This window comes from Sciurus carolinensis, chromosome 11 (genome assembly GCF_902686445.1).
Source record: "Sciurus carolinensis chromosome 11, mSciCar1.2, whole genome shotgun sequence".
Lineage (NCBI taxonomy): Eukaryota > Metazoa > Chordata > Mammalia > Rodentia > Sciuridae > Sciurus > Sciurus carolinensis.
The window spans coordinates 58575464-58595883 of record NC_062223.1 but is presented as its reverse complement, the minus strand read 5'-3'; the positions used below and the strand labels follow the sequence as shown (position 1 = coordinate 58595883).

The following is a 20420-nucleotide window of genomic DNA, read 5'->3' as shown; positions in this document are numbered from 1 at the left end:
TATAGACTGAAACCTGCATCTCTTCCCTCGTTGCACTCTTCAGAACTTGTCAGGTTGATAAAATGTTAAAACTAGAATTTAATCTGGATGTCAAGGTAGTATAAGTCTTGGGGTGTAATTCAGTAGTAGAGCACTTGTCTGGCATTTGGGGAGTCCTGGGTTCTGTTCCCTAGCACTGGAAAAAAAAAGATAGTATAGATACCGACTACGAAAGGGATACAGATGACCTGAATAATTCTGTTGACTATTGACTCTTAAATCCTCATCTACATGAAGGCTATAGAAAAGTTTAGAGTTGAGTGTTTATATGAGGTATAAGATGAATTTACTTTGAAGATGAATTCACCTATCTCAACATGAACTTTTTGCAGGCCCAAAGCATCAGAGGAGTGTCTTCCATTGCTTCTTTCTTTCCCTTCACCTCTCTAAGTTCTTGTTCTTTCTCTGTTGATTTTATTTGCAGTTTCTGGTCTGGTTTGATATATCCCTGGGAAAAGTAACAGGGGAGGTTGTTGGCTTTTTGGCTTGACCTGGGCTGACATGGCTGGCTGGTTCTAATTCAACAATATTTTGGAGTTGACTCTCACTAACTTTGTGAAATTTATGCCAATCCCTCTTACTTCAAGGTCTTGACATTATTGCGTATTCCACATGGCACTCCAGCATTATGGTTTTTCTTGAGAGGAATCTTACAACCATGACAAAATATATGAGGAAGCTCAGGAAAGCTAGCTCTTCCTTCCTTTTTTTAGTATTCCGATAACATTCCCTGAAGAAACCTACGCTTTCATGAACAATGTTACTATGAATTGTCTCTTCTCCTATTTTGTTCTGTCCACATTCTATTATCTTTTCATGCCTACCACAAAATGTTGGTGTGGTTAGCAAATTGTAGAATTATCAGTTTAAATTTCAAGTATTTCAAGAAGTCAGCTTGAGATTACAGGTTACCTGACTCCAGGTGAAATACTCTTCCTTAACTAGCACTCAGGGTCTGCATCCCTAGATATCCCAAATTACTGGTTGCTAAACTGAGCTGACTGGAGGCATGGGATTCGTCTGTGGCATCACAAAAGAGTGAGAGTAGATCATGGTGCAATGTCTATGGCATAAGTATCTGCAGGGACTCCCCCTGAAAAATATTTTAAGGATTTGTGTATCGGTTTGATGTCAGAGTATATAAAAGCATTTTCAGATTAATGCTTTTAACTTAGGAAAATTAGGAAAGTCACATTCATATAATCTTTTTAAAGACACTGAGGAATCATTGAAGCATTTCAGGGGCATAGACTCAGAGAAGAGTGTTAAAAGATTCAGCATAATGAGGGTAAGTGCAAAAGGATGGAATGCAGACCTCAACGAATTCAGAGAAGCCTTTATTCATTCATGGACATGGGTGCCGTCGGGGCAAATTTTCTGGATGCAAAAATGGCCGTCAGTTACAGAGGGGATTTTGGTGTTATAGGGTACAAGGAGGATGATGTAATCATTGGAAGCTGTGCATGTGCAGTTTTGACCATCATGGGCTAGTTGAAAAGGTTAAAACTTTAATTTAGGAGTGTAGTTGTAAAAAGGTTGAAACTCATTGTCTAGGGAGATAAGAGTCCAGATCCTGAGGGATGAGTACTCAAATCTCGCCCATTGTTATTTGCTGTGCCTCCATTTAGGACTAATTTGCCATGGGAGAAGGTCAAGGTTTAGGGTCCAACATTCAGTATCCACTCCTTCCTTTAGGGCCCATTGTTATCAGGAAAGGATCTGCTGGGAGGTTAATCCTTGGCTAGTTTCCCCTCCCTTTTCCTGAGTCGCACCTCTCTCCATTTTTATTTGGGGGTTATCTTGCAGCAATATTATTTTCCATAACCCTTCAATAATTTCATGAGTGATTTCATGAGTGTTAAAGGATTACCGAGGATGTTGTTCCATAGGATGTTTCATGGGAAACCATCTGGTATCCTCTTTTTCTATAATATCAGGTAGAAAACAATCACAAACAAGACAATTATGGTTTTAGAAAGGGATTCTTTCCATTACAACAAAAAGCATCCAATAAGAATATTTGGAGGAAGTCAACATGAGAAGTTTATTGGTAATATCAAGAATGATGGAGATGGCGCATTTTCAGATTAATGCTTATAACTTAGGAAATTTAGGAAAGTCACATTTACATAATCTTAAAGACACTGAGGAATCACTGAGGCATTTCAGGGGCATAAGACCCAGAGAAGAGCAGACAACTGTCATTTGTAGCCAGACAGTGTTGAGTCCCAAAGTCACATCTGACTGCCAGGCCAGGGGCTTTTCATCACTGGTCCACTTTGCTGCCTGACATCTCCAGGGTTCCCTGAGGACAGCTGCTTCCACATTCATCCTCCTCGGGAGTATCCTGCAGAGCCCTCTGTAGAAGCAACTTAAGGGTCTGCTTCTTTAGCTGCTGCCGAAAGGCACCAACGAAGAAGTAAATGATGGGGTTGGCACAGCTGTTAACAGAGGACAGGACTACTGACAACAGATAAACACCAAAAGACACTGTATTAAAATCTATCTTAATCCAGATTAACAGAAACCAGTGGATGCCAAAGGGCATGCCACAGAGGAGGAAGACCAGCACTGTGAGCAGGATGGTCATGTACAGCCTGGTCAGAGGCATCTTCTGGGAGCCACATAAGAGTCTGGACAGCAGGGCCAGGCTGGCCCCAAAGAGAGTTAGAAATAAAAAAATCAGGCATGCTGTGTTGAGAAAATTCGATGCCAAGCACGAGTTATTCTCATATTTTTTATCCAGGAAGCCACAGTAATACCTGTTCAGAATGCTCAACAGCAGGGACAAGACCCAGAGCAGGGCACACATGACAGAAGATGTGTGTTTTGGGCGGCGGCAGCGGTACCAGATGGGGCACAGGACTGACAGGCAGCGCTCGATGCTGATGGCGCTGAGTATGCTCAGGCCTGCGATGTAGGGAAACATCATCACGGTGGTAAAGCAGGGGAGGAAGATAGTGTTAGGATAGAAAAATTTGATTAGAACCAGCACGGAATCTATAATGTGGCAGCAGAGGAAGAGGAAGTCGGCTCCAGCTAGGTTGAGGATGTAGACAGAGAAGGCGGTCCTGCGCAGGCGGAAGCCCAGGAGCCAGAGCACAATTGCATTTCCTGCCAGTCCAACCAGGGCAGAGATGACGATGGCCACATTTGGGATCAGGATCATTTTGTTGAAAGATCCAGGAACGGTTCCTTCCTTTCCATTCGTTGGTGTGAGTTCCGTCCCCCAGGCTGAGATGTTTGGGTTTGTGCTGGGAAATACTCCACTGGTGCTCCTGGGAACACAAACCAGATGTGAGCACCTGGTGCATGAATACTATTCTCAGGACTACCCTGCTCTGTGGGAACCACTGTCAGACTTACAGGGGAGGAAAGAGACTTTCAGAGGTTAAGTGACTTATCAAAGGCCGGGAGTCCTGGGACCTGGATACAAACCTGTCTCTGGTTTACTCTAAAGTTTGGACTCTCTGCACTGCAGCACAGATCCTCTATTGACATGGGGAAGTTCTGCGATTCAAATGTCCTCAGTCAACATGCTTTAGCTAAGACCCTGAACCCTCCTGTTCTGGGCCAGGGATTTCTTTTTTCTTAGTGCAGGAATTCAGAAAGGAACAGGTGATCATAACACCTCAATGACTAAGAGTGTTCTGTCTAAGAAGGGGAAAGAAGACCTTGTTTTAGGGATGTGGAAGAATGTGAGCTCTTGCTAGGAAAGGTGTGAGGATGGCTTAGCCTGATGAGCTAGAAATGGCTTAGAGTGTCAGTCAGTAGAGACAGAAGCACTGTTGATATTCCCAGCATCTTAATTTGTGTGGAGCACCCTATGTATCATATTTATTCAGTGAATGAATGCACAGTCTAATAGTATTGAAGATTATTGGTTAAATGGAAATACAATCAAAGGTTTAAGAACACAAATCTATATTAAGATGAAGGGAACTTCATTCATCATCATTCTTTTTTTGTTTAGCTCTGTATGTGTTTAGAAGGATTGCCTACCTGTGCTCAAATGACTGAAAGTATGGGGAAGGTTTGTGTTTGAGCTGAATTTATCAGCCACACCAAGGAGAAGATGGATATGCAGGACAAGCAGTCCCTTACTTCTCACACTGTGAATTGAATCTGGAACCTTTATCTCAACTTCCACCCTTTTGACTAGACCTTGGGACCCACCACCACTGTATTGATTACACATGGGAGCAGGAAAATCAGAGGAGTGATTTCCAAGTGATCCAAGATGGCAGCCAGAATTGTGGATTAAAAAACAGTGTAGTAAAAGGTACATAAAATTAAGAAAAAAGAAAACAACAACAACAACAACAGTGTAGCATATACAAACTCCAGAAAAAAAAGGGAAGAGAAATCAGTCAAATAGGGAACAAAATACAGGTGTGCGGAAGTCAGATATGAGAATTCAGAAACCCTTTCCTGCCTCACAAAGGCACCCATGACTTCAGAATCCAGAGGACTTACAGGGGCAGGAAGCCTCCAAGTGGAAAGAGGATGAACCATCTTCCAAGGATTCAGGACTTAATGGATCATATTCATCGTGTACTTTCTTGGAGACACAAACTCCTACATTCCTTGATAGGCCAGAAAAGGATGTGGGAGGAAAACCAGAACCTTTGTTATTTCCACTCAGGGATCTTAGCAGCTGGTACATTTGTCTTTAGGGTGTGATATCTTTGTCTTCTTCATAAAATCAGAGGCTCAGTAAGGAATGAGTCATTATTGACTTGTTCACTAATCAATGAACTCTGTATGCCTTAAAGACCATCTATTGTACGATCCTTACTTAACCCAGGAAGAAACTGAGGCTTTAACAGACAAAGGGATTTTCTGAGATCACAGCATGAAGAATTATTCCAACACCAGATCCTGGATTCCTGGAGCCCTTTCCAAGGCTTTTCTCCTGTCTTCTCTCATATCATTTATTATTTCTGAGAAACTTTCAAAATATTTTCAAGTGAGCTGAGAATCTGAGAGACAGTCAACTGCTATAAAAACTTCTAATTTTCTTCAACATTCATTCTTCCCTTATGTCATATAGTGTTTCTGAGAGGTTTAAATCAGAGAAAGAACCCCATTTCCCAATCTTTCTTGATGCTGATAATGCCATGTGACTAGGTGATGACCAATGGGAGGTGAGCAGAAGTGATGTAACCAAGTCCTGGGTCACAGGATTAATAGAAAGAGATAGTCTTCCTTCTTTCCTTCCTTTTTCTTTAGGGTAAATCCTGATGTGGCCAGGGATCATGTAGGACAACCAGGATAACAGTACTTTCTAGGGATCACGAAGCAGCAATTTGGAAGGAGTTCTGATGTCTGATGCCTTGGAGCCTCCAATTCAGGGTTACCCGCCGCCCCCTTTCATTTAAGTCATTGTTATAATTGGCTCTGTTGGAGCAGTCAAGCTTATACTCTAAACAGTTTCTTGTGAGTTTAGCGTCGTCTTTGTGGGGAAAGTCAGGGGCCTGACCTTGTGCTCCCGGTAATATTTCTCTGAATTGCTCCAGAAGCCTGGGTTTCAATCTCAAGTCCAGCCGCCTTGTGTGTGGAGGGCAAGTCTTCATGTTTCCAGATTATGGTGGAGCCTATGAAAGGAGGTCATTCTGTCTGTGCTAAGTGATAGTCCATCTTGTTTTAGTTTTAGAGTATCTCCTTCTGCTTACTTCCTTTTTCAAAGATTCTTTTCTCAAAAATACAATTGCATTTTTCCTGTAGCAAAACTTTTTATCAAGTTCTTTGTTTGGTCTTAGATGTTTATTCAGTGTAACAGAAAGTACAAGTACTTTCGAACACCCATCTAACCAATTAGCATAGAGAAACACTTTCCAAAATACATCTTTAAGAATCGTAGACCTTTATCCATTCATCTGCTGAAGGACATCTAGGTTGGTTCCACAATCTAGCTATTGTGAGTTGAGCTGCTATAAACATTGATGTGGCTGTGTTACTGTAGTGTGCTGATTTTAAGTCCTTTGGGTATAAACTGAGGAGTGGGATAACTGGGTCAAAAGGTGGGTACATTCCAAGTTTTCTGAGGATTCTCCATACTGCTTTCCAGAGTGGCTGCACCAATTTGCAACTCCATCAGCAATGTAGAAGTGTGCCTTTTTCCCCACATTCATTCCAACATCTATTATTGTTTGTGTTCTTGATGATAGCCATTCTAATTGGAGTAAGATGAAATCTTAGAGTTGTTTTAATTTGCATTTCTCTAATTACTAGAGATGTTGAACACTTTTTCATATATTTATTAATCACCTGTATGTCTTCTCCTGTAAAGTGTCTGTCCAGTTCTTTGGCCCATTTATTGATTGGGTTCTTTGTATTTTTGGTGTAAAGTTTTGTAAGTTCTTTATAAATTTTGGAGATAAGTGCTCTATCTGAAGTGTGTGTGATGGAATATTATTCAGTCATAAAGAAGAATAATATTATGGCATTTGCAAATAAATGGATGGAATTGGAGAATATCTAAGTGAAATAAACCAATCCCCAAAATACAAAGGCCAGATGTTTTCCCTGATAAGTGGATGATGATATATAATGGGGGTGGGGGGTGGGGAGTGAGAGAAGAGTGGAGGAACTTTAGATTATGTAGAAGGAAATGAGAGGGAGGGTGGGTATGAAAAATTGTGGAATGAGGCAGACAACATTACCCTCTATACATGTATGATTACACAAATGGTCTGAATCTACATGGTGTACAACCATAGAAATGAAATGATGCACCCTATTTGTGTACAATGAGTCAAAATGCAGTCTGTAAAAAATAAAAGTAATTAAAAAAAAGTAATAGACCTTTCACTTGCCTTTGCAGAATTTTGTGATTTGTAAGTAAAATGACATTCTGTTAATTTACAATTTTGCCCTCAAAGATTCTTTTATAATTTATATTTTAAAGCTTTTTTTTTTTTTTTTTAAAAAGATTTACAGAAGCAGCATATGAATCTTGGAAAATAATTCTAATTTGTTGGAATTATGTAAAGTAAATTGAGAAAATCACTTTTAAAAAATAGTTCCTCCTCTTCGAGGCAGCCTGATAATTATCCTTGTCAGGACTTTCCTTTGTACACAAGTATGTACTAAATTATAATACTTTTTAATAAAAGTGGGATCATACTATATATTGTGTAACCTGCAATTTCAAAGAACAGTATATATGTTTACAGTTTATTTCACTGGAAATGAAGGATTATCATAAAGTGAAAAAAAGCTTATATTTTAATGAATAAGAAGTGTATTTCCCCCAGGCCCTGTATTGGCAATGACAGTGCTGCTTCTGTCTAGGTATTCTCTCCTGTGACTGCAGCTAGTTACGACTGTTTTCCCTGTAGCATCTGCTTCTTCCCTTGTTCCTATTTCCAATCTAAGGGTAGAAATAGTCGTTCACATTGCTTGCGTTAGGGTGCTTCACAATGCATTGTAACTTTCTCTACATTCTGCCCAACTTAGTAAATAGTCTCTTTTGAAATACTCCTCAGCTCTTACAGTTTGGTCCATCTCTTTCCTTCTTTAGCCCTTTGGTATGCATACTGTAGAATAATTTTGAAAATGAGGTAAAAAAATGAAACCTGGGTTCACAGCAACTCAAGGCCTACATGTCACCTTGTTCCTAAGAACATGGAAGAATTGACAATTGTACCATGAAAGCAGATTCAATGTGTTGAACTGGGTTTGTTAATAATTTGTTGAGTTTTGTATCTTAGTTTATTAAGAATATTGGCCTATAGTTTTCTTTTCTTGTGATGTCTCTTTCTGACTTTAGTATTAAGGTAATGCTGTCCTTGTTAAAAAAAATGTAAAGCCTTCCCTCTTTTCTATGTTTTGGAAAAATTTGTAGAGAACTGGTATGAATTCTTATATTGTGGGGTCTAATTCAGCAAACAGGAGACTTTTATTTGCTGCTTCAATCTTCTCACTTATCATTGATCTGCTCAGATTTTGTATTTCTTCATGATTCAGTATAAGTAGGTTGTATATGTTTAGGAACTTTTTCATTTTTTTCTAAGATACCCAATTTTGGGGCATATATTTATCATAGCCTATTATAGTCCTTTGTATTTCTGTGGTATTAACTGTAATGTCTCCTCTTTTGTCTTATTCATTTCAGTCTACTCTCTTTTTTTCTTAGTCTAGCTAAGGGTTTGTAAATTTTATTTCTCTCTCTTTAAAATTTTTGGTCTGTTTTAAAACAATTTACATCTTTTTGAAGAGTCAGCTCTTAATTTTGTCGAACTTTTGTATTGTTTTGGTCTCCATTTATTTTGTCTTCGATCCTTATTATTTCTTTCATTCTACTAATACTGTTTGGTTTGTTCTTGTTTTTCTAGTTCCTTGAGTTGCAATGATAGGTTATTTATTTGAGATCTTTCTGCCCCTCAGTTTCCCTTTTTGAGATGGGGTCTTGCTGTTTTGTTGCTTAAGCTGTTCTTGAACTCCTGTGGTTGAATAATCCTGCTCAGCCTCTCAAATGGCTGAGACTGCAGACATGCATCACTGTGCCTGATTCTGTCTCCATTAGTGTGGATTGCTCTCAATTTCCCTCTTATTGCTTTTGCTGTATCCCATAAGTTTTGGTAGGTTGTGTTTTTAATCATTTGTTTCAAGAAATTGTTCAATTTTTTGTTAGTCTCTAATCTATTGGTTATTCAGGAGTAAATTGTTTAATTTCTCTCTTTTTGTATGGTTTCCAAAGTTTTATTGTTTTTGATTTCCAGTTTTATTGCATTATGATGGGAATTGATATCAATAGGATATTTTCAATTTAAAAATATTTGTTGAGACATGTTTGTGGCCTACCATATGATCTATCCTGGAGAATGGTTCATGTGCCATTTAGACAAACTTTTGTTCTTCAGTTATGGATGGAATATTCTGTAGGAATCTATTAGGTCCAATTGGTCTGGGGTACAATTGAACTTTGTTGTATCTTCTGAATAATTTGTTCATTATTGAAAGCTGTATGTTCAAGTCCATTACCATTATTGCATTTAAATTTATCTGTCCTTTTAGGCCTACTAATTTTGATTATATATTTGGTCCTCTAATATTGGGTCCATATATTTACAATTATTACTTCTTCTTTCTGAATTGGCCCCTCTATCATTATATAATGACTTTCCATGTCTGTCTGTCGGTCTCTCTTTTTTTACTTTGGGTTTAAGTCTACTTTATGTGGTCACTCCTGCTTTCTTTTGGATTCCATTTGCATAAAATATGATGTTTGCATAGATCTTTTAAAAATCCACTTAATCACTTTGTTTTTATTGGAGAATCTAATCCACTTATGTCTAGGTAATTATCCATAGACAAGGTGTTACTGCCCATTTTGTTACTTTTTTAAAGTTGTTTTTGTAGTTCTTTTTTCCCCTTTCTTACAGTCTTCCTGTGGGATTAAGTAATTTAGTCTAATAGTATTCTTTGATTTCTTGCTTATTATATTTGGTGTGTCTGTAATAGATTATTGCTTTAATGTTACCATAGGGCATACAAAACATCTTTTGATTATAACAAGCTATTTAAAAATGATAGCAACACAATGTTGATCATAAAATTGGGAAAAGAAACAAAACAATACTAATCAAAAACTTCGTGCCTTAAGCCAGATTCAGAAAGTTAAGGAAAGAATAATTTCTATCATATGTAGAAGCTCGACCAAAATAAGGAAAAAGAGGTACGGGGGATGGAAATCCCATAAAAATAGAAGGGAGATCAGGGGAGCAGAGGAAGGGGGTTGATGGAGAGTAAGAAGGGACAGGAAAGGGAGGAACAGTAGAATGAAATTGACCAAATTATACTATATACATATATGAATATGCCATAGTGAATTTCACCTTTATATATATCTATAAAGCACTGATTAAAGAAAAACTATAAATAGAAAGGTCAGTGGAGTAGAGGAAAGACAACTAGGAGAGGGAGAAGGGGATGTACTAGGGACTGAAATGGAGCAGATTATATTCCTCACTTATATGATTATGTAAAAATGAACCCTTTTATTGTGTATAACTGTAATATACGAATAAAGGCATTTAAAATTTTACACTTGAGATCAATTCCTTACCACATTTCAAATTTTTGTGTTCAATTTTACATCTTTCTGTGTTGCTTATCTCTCAATATATTAATTTAATTATTTTTAATTTTTTTAATCTCCATGCTAGAGATATGAGTGGTTTACAAACTACGTTTATAATAGCTTTCAAATTCGATGTTTTGAATTTGTATGATTACTCTTTCCAGTGAGTTCATAATTTCCAATGTTTTTTTCTTTAGCATCCCTTCCTTTCAGTGTGAGAAACTTCCTTCAATATTTCTTGCAGGGCAGATTTGGTGGTAATACATTATCTAGGTTTTTGTTATCTGGGAATGCTTTATCTCTCCTTAATTTCCAAAAAGTAGCTTTACTATGTACAGCATTTTTGGTTGGTAGTTTTTTTCCTCCTTTGGAACTGTGAAAATCTTATTTTACTTTCTCCTGGCCTGTAATGTTTCTTCCTAGAAGTCTTCTGTAAGGCAAATGAGAACATCCTTATGTGTTGTTTCTTTTCCCTTGATGCATTGAGAATCCTATCTTTTCCTTTAGCTTTGGAAGCTTGCTAATGTCTTGAGGTGTACTTTGTTGAGTTGAATCTGACTGGTGACCTTTGATCTTACTGTACCTGTATATTTGTATACATCTCTAGGTTTTTAGATTTCTGTTATAATGTGTTTGAATGAGTTTTTTAACCCTTTGGCATTTTCCTGACCTTCTTTAGTCCTAATAACCCAAATGATTGTTTTTTTAATGCTGTGTCAGATTTCTCATAAGATTTCTTTATTCTTCTTCATTATTTTTACTTTTTTCTCCTTCAACTATATATTGCCAAATAGCCAATCTTTGAGTTTACTAATTCTTGTTCTGTTCCATCTACTCTAAAGGTGCTGTCTATAGTGTTTAAATTTCACTTAGCATGCTTTTCACCTTAATTAAGTTTTAAAAAATTACTCCAACCTCTCTGTTCTCTGATAGAATGCTGAATTGTTCCTCTGTGTTTTCTTGAAGTTCATTCATTTTTTAAAAAAACACCCAAATCTCTTTTATTGGGGGGAATGGGCCTCTGGGTTGGGCCCGGGGCCCTCACTGCACGGCCTGTTCATTGCACTGTCTCCTGAGACTTCACCCCATCTGGAAGATCTGTGGGCCAGAGAAGAGCTCCACGTGCAGGGACTCAAAGGCGGCGTCTGCCTGAGGGTCAGCCTCACCGTGACTGGGACCTGTGGCAGTGCTGTTTGGTGAAGTCATCTTCCCCCGGAGTTTTGCCGTCATTTAGAAGCTGGTAGTGCTTGCAGAGTTGCTGTTCTTCTAGAGGAACCTCGAGGATGTGCGTGGCACGCACTTTAGCTCTAACAAGGTGTTTGACTCCTTGGCGTCCACGAAGATGGTGATCTTGTGGTGCCAGATCACGAGGAACATGTCCATCACAGTGCTCCCTGGATAGACATCCTAGTGTGGCTGCAACCCTGCCCCGTTCCTGCACTCTGCATGCCACCCGGCACTGTTATTCACTTTTCTTAAAACAGCTTCTTTAAATTCTCTTTTCCATGTATGAGTCGGCCCATGATGGTTACCGTATGGTCACTTTCTGGAATCTTATTTTGTTCATTCTGTGAAAGCATGTTTCTGTGCGAGTATTTCGTTGGTGCTGGAGATTGAACTTGAGGTGTTACACATGCTAAGCACACCCTCTACCCATACTTGTCACTGAAAGTTCTTGATGCTTGTTGGTTTATTACATGATCTGCACACTGAAGGGCTGGGTATTTATTCTAGTGTACACTGACTTTGTGCCAGTCCTTCCACAAATTCTAAGAAGGCTGCCTATTTTCTCTGAGCCTGTGGTCACTTCTACAGTTTCAGCACTAGATGGCGCCCTAACTTCAGACTTGTAATTTTGTTGTTGATGTGTTGTCAATGTCTCACCACTAGAGGGTGTCTCACGTCCAATTTTGTCCCGAATCCACAATTGGTGAGTTCTTCGAATGAACCAGTGGACTGTCCAAAATGCGTAGTATGTATCTACAGTTCTCTGCCTGGTGACCAGTAGGTGCACACAACTTGTCAGTCACCAGCATGTGGTCAGACATGCTGTACCAGCCCTGGGCCTCACCATAGAGGGACTAGCCTTAGGCTTCTATGAAACAACTTGGCATCTCTCTTTTCTTCCCGCAAACAGACAATCACACTCTCTTCATTGACTGCTTGGGATTGGGGGAGGGCTGGAGTGGGCAGTCCTGTGGGACAAAATGCTGGGTCATACTTAGAGCCCACAGCCCACATAGACCACTGTAGCAGAGGGTATGACCTGGACTCATACTGCTGTAGGCTGCCTGCTGCCATGGTAAACTCATGGCTGAGACCCCTGCAAACATCCACAGGGGATGCTGGCCAGGACATAGTTCCAATCAAGTGGAATCACATGATTCTTTACCTGACAGTGGGGCAGGTCCAGAGGCCCTGTCCATGGGCACTGGCCTGGGATCAGGTGCTGTCAGGATCTTCCTAGTATTTCCACTGGCCCAACATGAGTTCCAAGGCAAAGTCCTGTGCTTCCACCCTGTCTTAAACCTCAGGGGATAGAGTTTTGCTCCACTCTGTGCAACCTGAGGTTGGGGGAAGGCTCATGCTAAGCTGGGTCACATGTGCTAAGAGGACCTGCACATTCTTGGAAGTGTACCCTGGGTTCACACTGAGGCTGGCGACGTTGCAGATCAGAACAAATCTGTCCCTCTAGGGCACAGGTTTCTGGCTGGTGCCTGGGCAGGTCTAGAAGCACTGGCTTGGGGGACAGAGGTATTCCTGCTCTGCTTGCTACTGAGTCTCACTGCAGAGGTTCTGACTCTGAACATTAAAGCAAAGTCCTGTGCTCACTTTCCTGCCCTACCTCCCGCAGGTAGAATCTTGTTCTATGATGTGCTATCTGAGGTTGGGGTATGAATGGAGACGACAGTCCTTTGATCATTTGGCTAATGCAAGTCCAGAGGGTCAGTCCTTGGACGCTGACCTGAGGGCAGGGCTGTGTGGCTCTGCCTGGCACCAGGTTTCACTGTGATGGGCCTGATACTGGGTTTCAAATCTAAGGCTTGGATTTAATCCCCTCTCCCTCCCTCAAGCAGTGGCATCTCTCTCCACAATGAGCTCTTTGTAGTTGTGGGAGGGTTGATGCTGGCAACTGGCAACGGTTTCCTTCTGGTGCCATGTTTCTTATTATGGTAAATTCAGGCACTAGGACTCTCTTCTGGTTTCCTTAGCTCTTGTGAAGGTACTTCTGTGCATGAAGAGCTGTTGAAATTGATGTCTTTCTGGGGAGATTATCACTTAATCATCATCCTGCTCCCACACCTCATTTGATTATTTTATCCTTAGGTTCTTGAAGTTCACTGAGCTTTCTAAAGAGGACTATTCTGAATTGTTTTTCTGACATTTCATAGATCTCCCTTTGTTTAGGGTCTGTTTTTTTTTTGAACTTTGCTAGTCATGATTTCCTGTGTCTTTGTAAGCTTTGTGTTGTGTTTTGATGTTTGTTTGTGCATTTGTGGGGACCTTTTTATTTTGTCCTTTACTGAGGTTCTTTGGCAGGGATAGACTTTCACTATGTGGTCTAGCCTATGAATTTAAATGGGCAGTTTTTAATGACCCTTGGCTGGCAGAGAATGCTTTCATTTTCTCTAGATGGCTGGGCTATTGCCTTTGCTCTGAATTTGGGCAGGGCATCTGACTATCGCTTATGTGGCAAGAGCACTGACTGAGATCTGCAATCAGGCTGAGCTATAGAATGTGTGCTATAATTGTCTCTGATCTGGCTGGACCACAGAGTGTATTCCCTGGTCAGAAAGTATTACTATTTGAGTCACCAGTTGGATAACTTTGAAGGAGAAGCCTTAAGGTTAAATGGATGAAGAGGGACTCTAATGAACACTCTGTTAGCCTTGAATGCCCCACTGTCAAGTCTGAGAGTGCCCAAGTCACCAGGAGGGAGCTTCAGGTCTCCCTTGTCTCTTCCTATGGGTCCGAGAGCTCCCTGACTGCTCCACCTGATTGTGGACTGAGAGGAAAGACACAGCAGTGACTTTAGAAAGAAGTTGTTGATCAAGTCTTACCTTGCCTCCATTCTCCTTGCTGGATGTGGCAAGCTGATCAGTGTTGAAGGGAGGAGCCTCCTGGGATTGACAGGTGCTAAAGGATACTTTCTGCCCTGAGATGTGCCTTCAGGAGCCGGAGGGAAATTTGGTGCCTGTGTGTCTTATCAAGATGCTGATCAGCCTGTGGTTTTCTGCGCAGAGACTTCCCTGTGAGAGTGTGGAGTCTGTTGCGTCATGTTCGTGGTCACATGATGTTTCTCAACTTTTGGTCTGACTCTTCTCCTATCTCTCACTCTCTGTCCATGCCCACTTCATTCTTCCCTCTTTCCTGTAAGCGACGGTTGTCTGAAGCTTCTTGCTGCCTCTTGACAAGCAGTGCCAAGAAACCTGAGGCATTCTGGGAAGCTTTCTAACTAAGGCACACACTCCTCCGCTGCCACTCAAGGCCATCCATGGCCCGGCCCCTTCTTGCCTTTTCCATGAGCAGGTTTACAATTTCTTTCAATGACACAGAACATATTGAATAAGCGATGACCATCTTCCTAAATTCCACTCTCTAGAAGCAACAACTTGTTAAGGTTTAGTTCTTAAATCATTTAATAATTAAGATAATAGTTTTGAACTGTAAATATTTGTTTCTACATTTACATTCATCTTTTAATATGTGGGTAAACTGATTCCTCCTGCGAGATATAGGAAGCTGACTTGTACCAGCCACGCTGAGTCCTAAGAACAGGTATGGAGTGAGTGAGAGATGAATTTAATCAGATGGGGTTTTGTTTGGCAAATTGGCAATGAGGACTGAGAAAGTGGGTAGTGAGTGTGTACAAGGTAGTGATTGTGTGGCAGATTCTGGATGGAGGTGAGGTAGTGATGGTCAGTGAGACATGGAGGGTGAAGAGACTGGACCCCTTGGGGATGGAGTGGAATGATCACTGGAGATGAGGCTCTAGGGAAAACACGTCTGCAGGTCAGAGGTGAGGGTCAGGCGGGGGGAACTCGAAATCGGGATTTTGGAGGTCACACCAATGTGAGTGATGACAAGTGATGCAGGACTGGATGGTTAGATTGGGATGGATGACAAGGGTAAAGGAAGGAGTGTCTAAGAAGATGGAGAAGTTATGAACATCTAGGTGGATATTGGAATTGCCACAAATGAGGGCAGCCTTGATGCTGGAGAAGCCTATAAACTAGGCTTTTAGGTCATAAAATAATATTGTTAACATTTACATGCCTTTCAGTGACATTAAGCTTATATTAAAATTTTATCTTATTTGCTATTGATTTCTCTTTAGAAATAATCAGTAAGACTACAGATACAACCAAAGTCTCGTTTTACATCACTTCTCTCTCAGTGACTGTTCAAGATTCTGAAATTTGTGTGCAACATGTACAACAGGATGTTAGAAATACAAGATTACCTAAAGACCAAGATACTGTGGGAAACACGTTTCAAGAGTTCCAGTATGGCTGTAGAATTTAATAATACACTTTCTAGTAAATATTTTTACCACTGTTAAGACATCCTCCATATTGGAATATAAAAAGATTTAGAGTTTAAGTTTTCTATGAGGACTAAAATGTTTATTTAATTTAAAGATGAATCACATCACCCCTCCTCATTTTGGAGTTCCTCCATGGGTTTCCTCATAATGGAAAAGTCCTTAGCCAAAACTGTGTAAGTGATGAAATCATGTAGTGCTGGCTTCATGACAGTAGGTAAGCTGAGCTGATGACATCACATCAGAGCACAGTGACAGAAAGCAGTGACATTCTGTTTTCTCCCATCTGCAGGTCATTCTCACCTGCAGCTAAGCTCTACTACAGCATTTGGAAAGTGACATAGAATCAGCTCAGTGCTAGAGTAGGGAGAGCATTTGATCTGGAGTCAGGGAACCTGTAATCTGTGTAGTAAACTATGTTTAAAAAGTCATCAATATAATTGGTTGGGAAAATTGAAACTAGGGATTGTATTTTCATAACTTTTTTTTTTTTTTTTTTTTACTATCACCTGAATACTTAGAAATTAATTGTTAGTTCCCCATGTGGAGGGTAAATCTGAGGTACAGCCTCAATGTCTGTCCATAGGAACCTGCTGTGTTGTTATAGCATCTCAGAGTGGACCCTTCTTTCTACTTGAGTTCTTTGTGGAATTGTGGGATTACATCACATCAGTTTCTGCACAGCAAAGGAAACAACCAACAGAGTGAAAGAGACAATCTACAGAATAGGAGAAAATTTTTGCTAGCTAGTCATATAGATATATATCCAGAATATACAAAGAACTTTAGAAAACATCTGCTTCTTCTTCCCCACCCCTCCATTGTGTCTCGGCAGGCTTCTTGAGCTTTGAAAACCCAGCCAGTGCGCAGACTGCCATCCAGGCAATGAATGTCTTTGAGACCAGATGTGTCAAGAGGCTCAAGGTGCAGCTGAAGCTGCCCAAAGACACCAGCAGCCACAGGAACCGAGCTCAGGCGGCGGCATCCCCCCGGGGGAAACCAGAACTCTCCCAGGGCAGCATGCTGAACCAGCTACATTAAAAGACAAACTTCTCAATCACCCTATTTGTAAATGAGAACTGTTGGATGCCACCTTTGACATATCAGACAGACAATATCAGCCAAGCTGAAGGCTCCAAGATACTCTGTGATGCTAGCATTTCTTCAAGGAAAGTATAATGTCTCTGGAGCGCAGAGGCAAAGTGTTTTGGAGAAAAATACACATGACATAGAGAAGACAACAATGAAGATAAATGAGGAAAAAAAAACCCACAAAGGAGGCAACTTTAAAACAAAATAATATGAGACCAGAAGGTTGCTGAAGGGCTGGGCACTGGGAGAAGACGCTACTGTTCACTGATCCTGGACTCTTCCAGCCCATGGGTGCCCCTGGTGGGGAAGGGGGTTATCACCAGGGGTTGGCTGGGAGGTCACCACTGAACATCTCTACTTGTCATTCTTTTAGCTACTTAGGGACCAGAAGACCAAACTTTTTATTGCAGTTGTGTAACTCTATGTGAAATAGAGGGGCAATGGAGGAATACCTCCTTCCTGCCTCCTGGCTGCTCTCAAAGCCACTTAGAGCTACTCTATGAAAAATGGAATAAAAAATTCAAAAAATACAAAAGTAACACACACATACACACACAAAAAAGGACAAAAAATAATGCTTCAGTACTTTTAGAACAGCAAGATAATAATTCTTTGATACCTCGAGAGGCACTCTGATTACACTCATTGAAGTCTGAAAATTTCCAGTGGTTTTCTGTACTGAATGTGTGGTTGGAGCTGTGAAGATGCACAGATTGGTGGATGTTTGGAGAAAGCAACAAAAGTATGAAAAATTATTCATCTTCTGATGAATAAGCATTTGCTTCTAACTCTTCCCCCTCTTAAAATCATAATAGTTGTATAGAATTCTAAAAAGTAATAGTTTAAAATGCCTCTATCATAGAAGAAAAAAATTAGAGAAAAGCAAAAAATAAATAAGTGAAAAAGGAAAACAAAACAAAACAAAAAACCCAACACTATAGAAGTTAGAGTTACTGCTAAAATCCCAGAGGTTGTAGGACTGTACATTCCTAGAGTTTTACTTGAGCATTAATTCCTTCTGTTTGCAATTGCTGTTGGATGCCATTGTTCCTGAGGGCCAGGCTGAACTGTCCCAGAACCGCTGGGCTCTCAGCCTCTGCTTGTGGTTGCATTAGCTGTGCACTGTCTGGAAGGGCTCCTCACCCACCACCACTGCTGCCTGTGTCTCCTGCTCTCCGCAAGCCCCCTCTCACCTACCTTCCCTGCTTGTTCCAGAGACTTTCCAGGAAAGAGAGAACTAGGAACTTCTAAAGTAACTGAGCAACACACAAACACACACACACACACACACACACACACACACACACACACACACACCACGTTAAAAAAGAGAGAAAGAAATAAACAATCTTTGAAGAATTTCTGAAACTGTTTACAAGGAGTTTTGAAAATAGGGATGTTTAGATGATGCCAGCTCTGTTTTTCTGTAAATGAATTTGCATGTTTTGTAGGACTTTTAATTGTAATGATAGAGGAAAAAAAACAAGGAAAACTACTTAAATGAAAACCTGATGTTCGTCTTTGGCAAATGACTTTAGACCAGTTAAAGGGATTGCTTAAAAAAACTCAGAATCAGAAAAAACACTGAATTATTTAAGAACACATTTTAAAATACATGTATCATGTTTTATTTGCACCTTTGGGAAGACTTGCTTTCAGAGATCAAGGGATTTCTTGGGTCCACCACTTTTTCCCCAAATTTCTGGTTCCTCTCAGGCCTCCTGCCTTTCTTTTTATTTTGTTTGTTTCTTCATGTTTAAAATTTCCTTTTTCTGTCTCTTGACTCCTCCTTTTAGGATGTCCAGATGTTGTAAAAAACAAAACATTGCAGTTCTGTACTACTGCCGTTTTCACACTCAACCCCCTAATACGACTGTAACCCTCTGTAACTACTGCATGACGCTTCCTCCAGCTTAGCACTAAGTAAAGCCCAGTTAAACAACAGCATCAAAAGAACAAGTAATCCAATCAAAAATGGGCAAATGATTTGAACAGATACTTCTCAAAAGAAGAAGTAAAAATAACCAATGAATATAGGGAAAAAAAGCTCAGCATCTTTAGTTACTGAAGAAATGCAAACCAAAACTAACTTGAAATGCCACCATGCCCCAGTCGCAGTGCCCATTATAAAAAAAATTGACTACAAAAAAGTAACAAATGTTGGTGAGGATATGGAGAAAAAGGAACCCTTATACACTGCTGGTTGTAAAATAATATAGTAACTATGGAAAAAAAGTATGGAGGTTCCTCAAAAAACTGAAAATAGAACTTATGCCATTCCTTGGTATGTACTAGAAGGAAATCAAGTCAGTATACAAAAGAGATAACTATGTATCTATCTTTATTATGCCACTGTTCATAATATCCAAGCTAGGGAATCAGTCTGGGTGACCATTAATAGGTGAGTGGATATAGAATGGGCTATTTTTCAGCCACAAAGAAGAACAGAATCTTGTTGTTTGCAGGAAAATGGATGGAACTGGGGGACATTATGTTAAATGAAATTAACCAGACACAGAAAGAAAAGTGTTGCATGTTTTCTGTCTTATGTGGAAAATTAAAGAAACAAATGACCGGAAAGTCTAGGAGGAAGAGGAAGTACTAAAGAAGGGGAAGGGAGCCCAGTAGGAAGGGGAAGAGAAAAGAGGAGAAGAGAGGGTGGATATAATTAAAACACCATATATGCATGTGGAAATGTCACAGTGAAACCCATTCATTTATATAATTAATATGATTTAATACTTATAATTTTAAAAAGACTTGAAAGAATATTAGTCACACTTTGATCAAGAAAGGAAGTGCTTGACACCAGATTAAATAAGAGTTCCTAAATAGAAAGCCACAGTAGTTCCCTTGCAAGATGTTCAGCAGCAGGAAAGAGGCCCAGAGCAGGGCACATCAGCTGATGGGTGTCTTAGGTGGCAGAAGCAATACCAGATGGGCCACAGGATAGCCAGGTAGAGGTTCATGCCAAAGGCACTGAACATGCTCAGACTTGTGATGTAGGGAATGTTTATCACAGTGATATAGAACCTAGGAGAGGGAGATGGAGATGGGATGGAAGAAGTTTAAGAGTTTCTTCAGATAATCTCTAATCAGGAAGCAGGGGATGGGGAAGTTGATCTGGCCAGGTTGAGGATATGGACCGAATGTGTTCCTGCACAGGCAGAAGCCCAGGAGCCACAGCAAAATACCATTTCCTGTCAGTTGAGCTGAGATAGTCAGGGATGCCATTGAGAAAGCAGGACCCTTAGGATTAAGGAATAAAATCTTTCAGGGGGGATATGAGACAGCTAAGCTAGTTTTTGGATTTAAGGGGTTAAAAGGCATACCAGAAAATTAGGAATTAAAAAGTGGACCAGTCTTCAAGGCTATACAATTAAGATAACGCACTAGGACACAGGAGGCTGAGAAGCTTGCTCATCGTGCTGAATACCATGAAACCAGAGTCACAAAAAACAATTTCACCAAAATCAAACCCACTGAGACAGGACAGTAGTCTGCCCTGTTCTGAAAATAATTAGGGATCCTCCCAGATGATGAGGCAAATTGTAGGTGGTAAGGGGCAAACACATGAATAGAACAATCACTAAAGTAACCTGCAGTAACCTCCTGATTAGCATAGTAAAATTCACACCTCGAGGTAGACACTTAAGA

The 20420-nt window shown here is 40.2% G+C and overlaps 1 protein-coding gene across 1 annotated transcript; it reads right to left on the bottom strand.

Annotated features, from left to right (window-relative positions):
- Positions 1–1851: 1851 nt before the first annotated feature.
- LOC124959002 (mas-related G-protein coupled receptor member A-like) lies at positions 1852–14338 on the bottom strand. Its single transcript, XM_047517642.1, has 2 exons — positions 14188–14338; positions 1852–3317 (listed from the first exon to the last, which is right to left on the bottom strand). Exons 1-2 carry the CDS (start codon positions 14196–14198, stop codon positions 2306–2308), a joined length of 1023 nt encoding a protein of 340 aa, XP_047373598.1. The 5' UTR covers positions 14199–14338; the 3' UTR covers positions 1852–2305.
- Positions 14339–20420: the final 6082 nt, after the last annotated feature.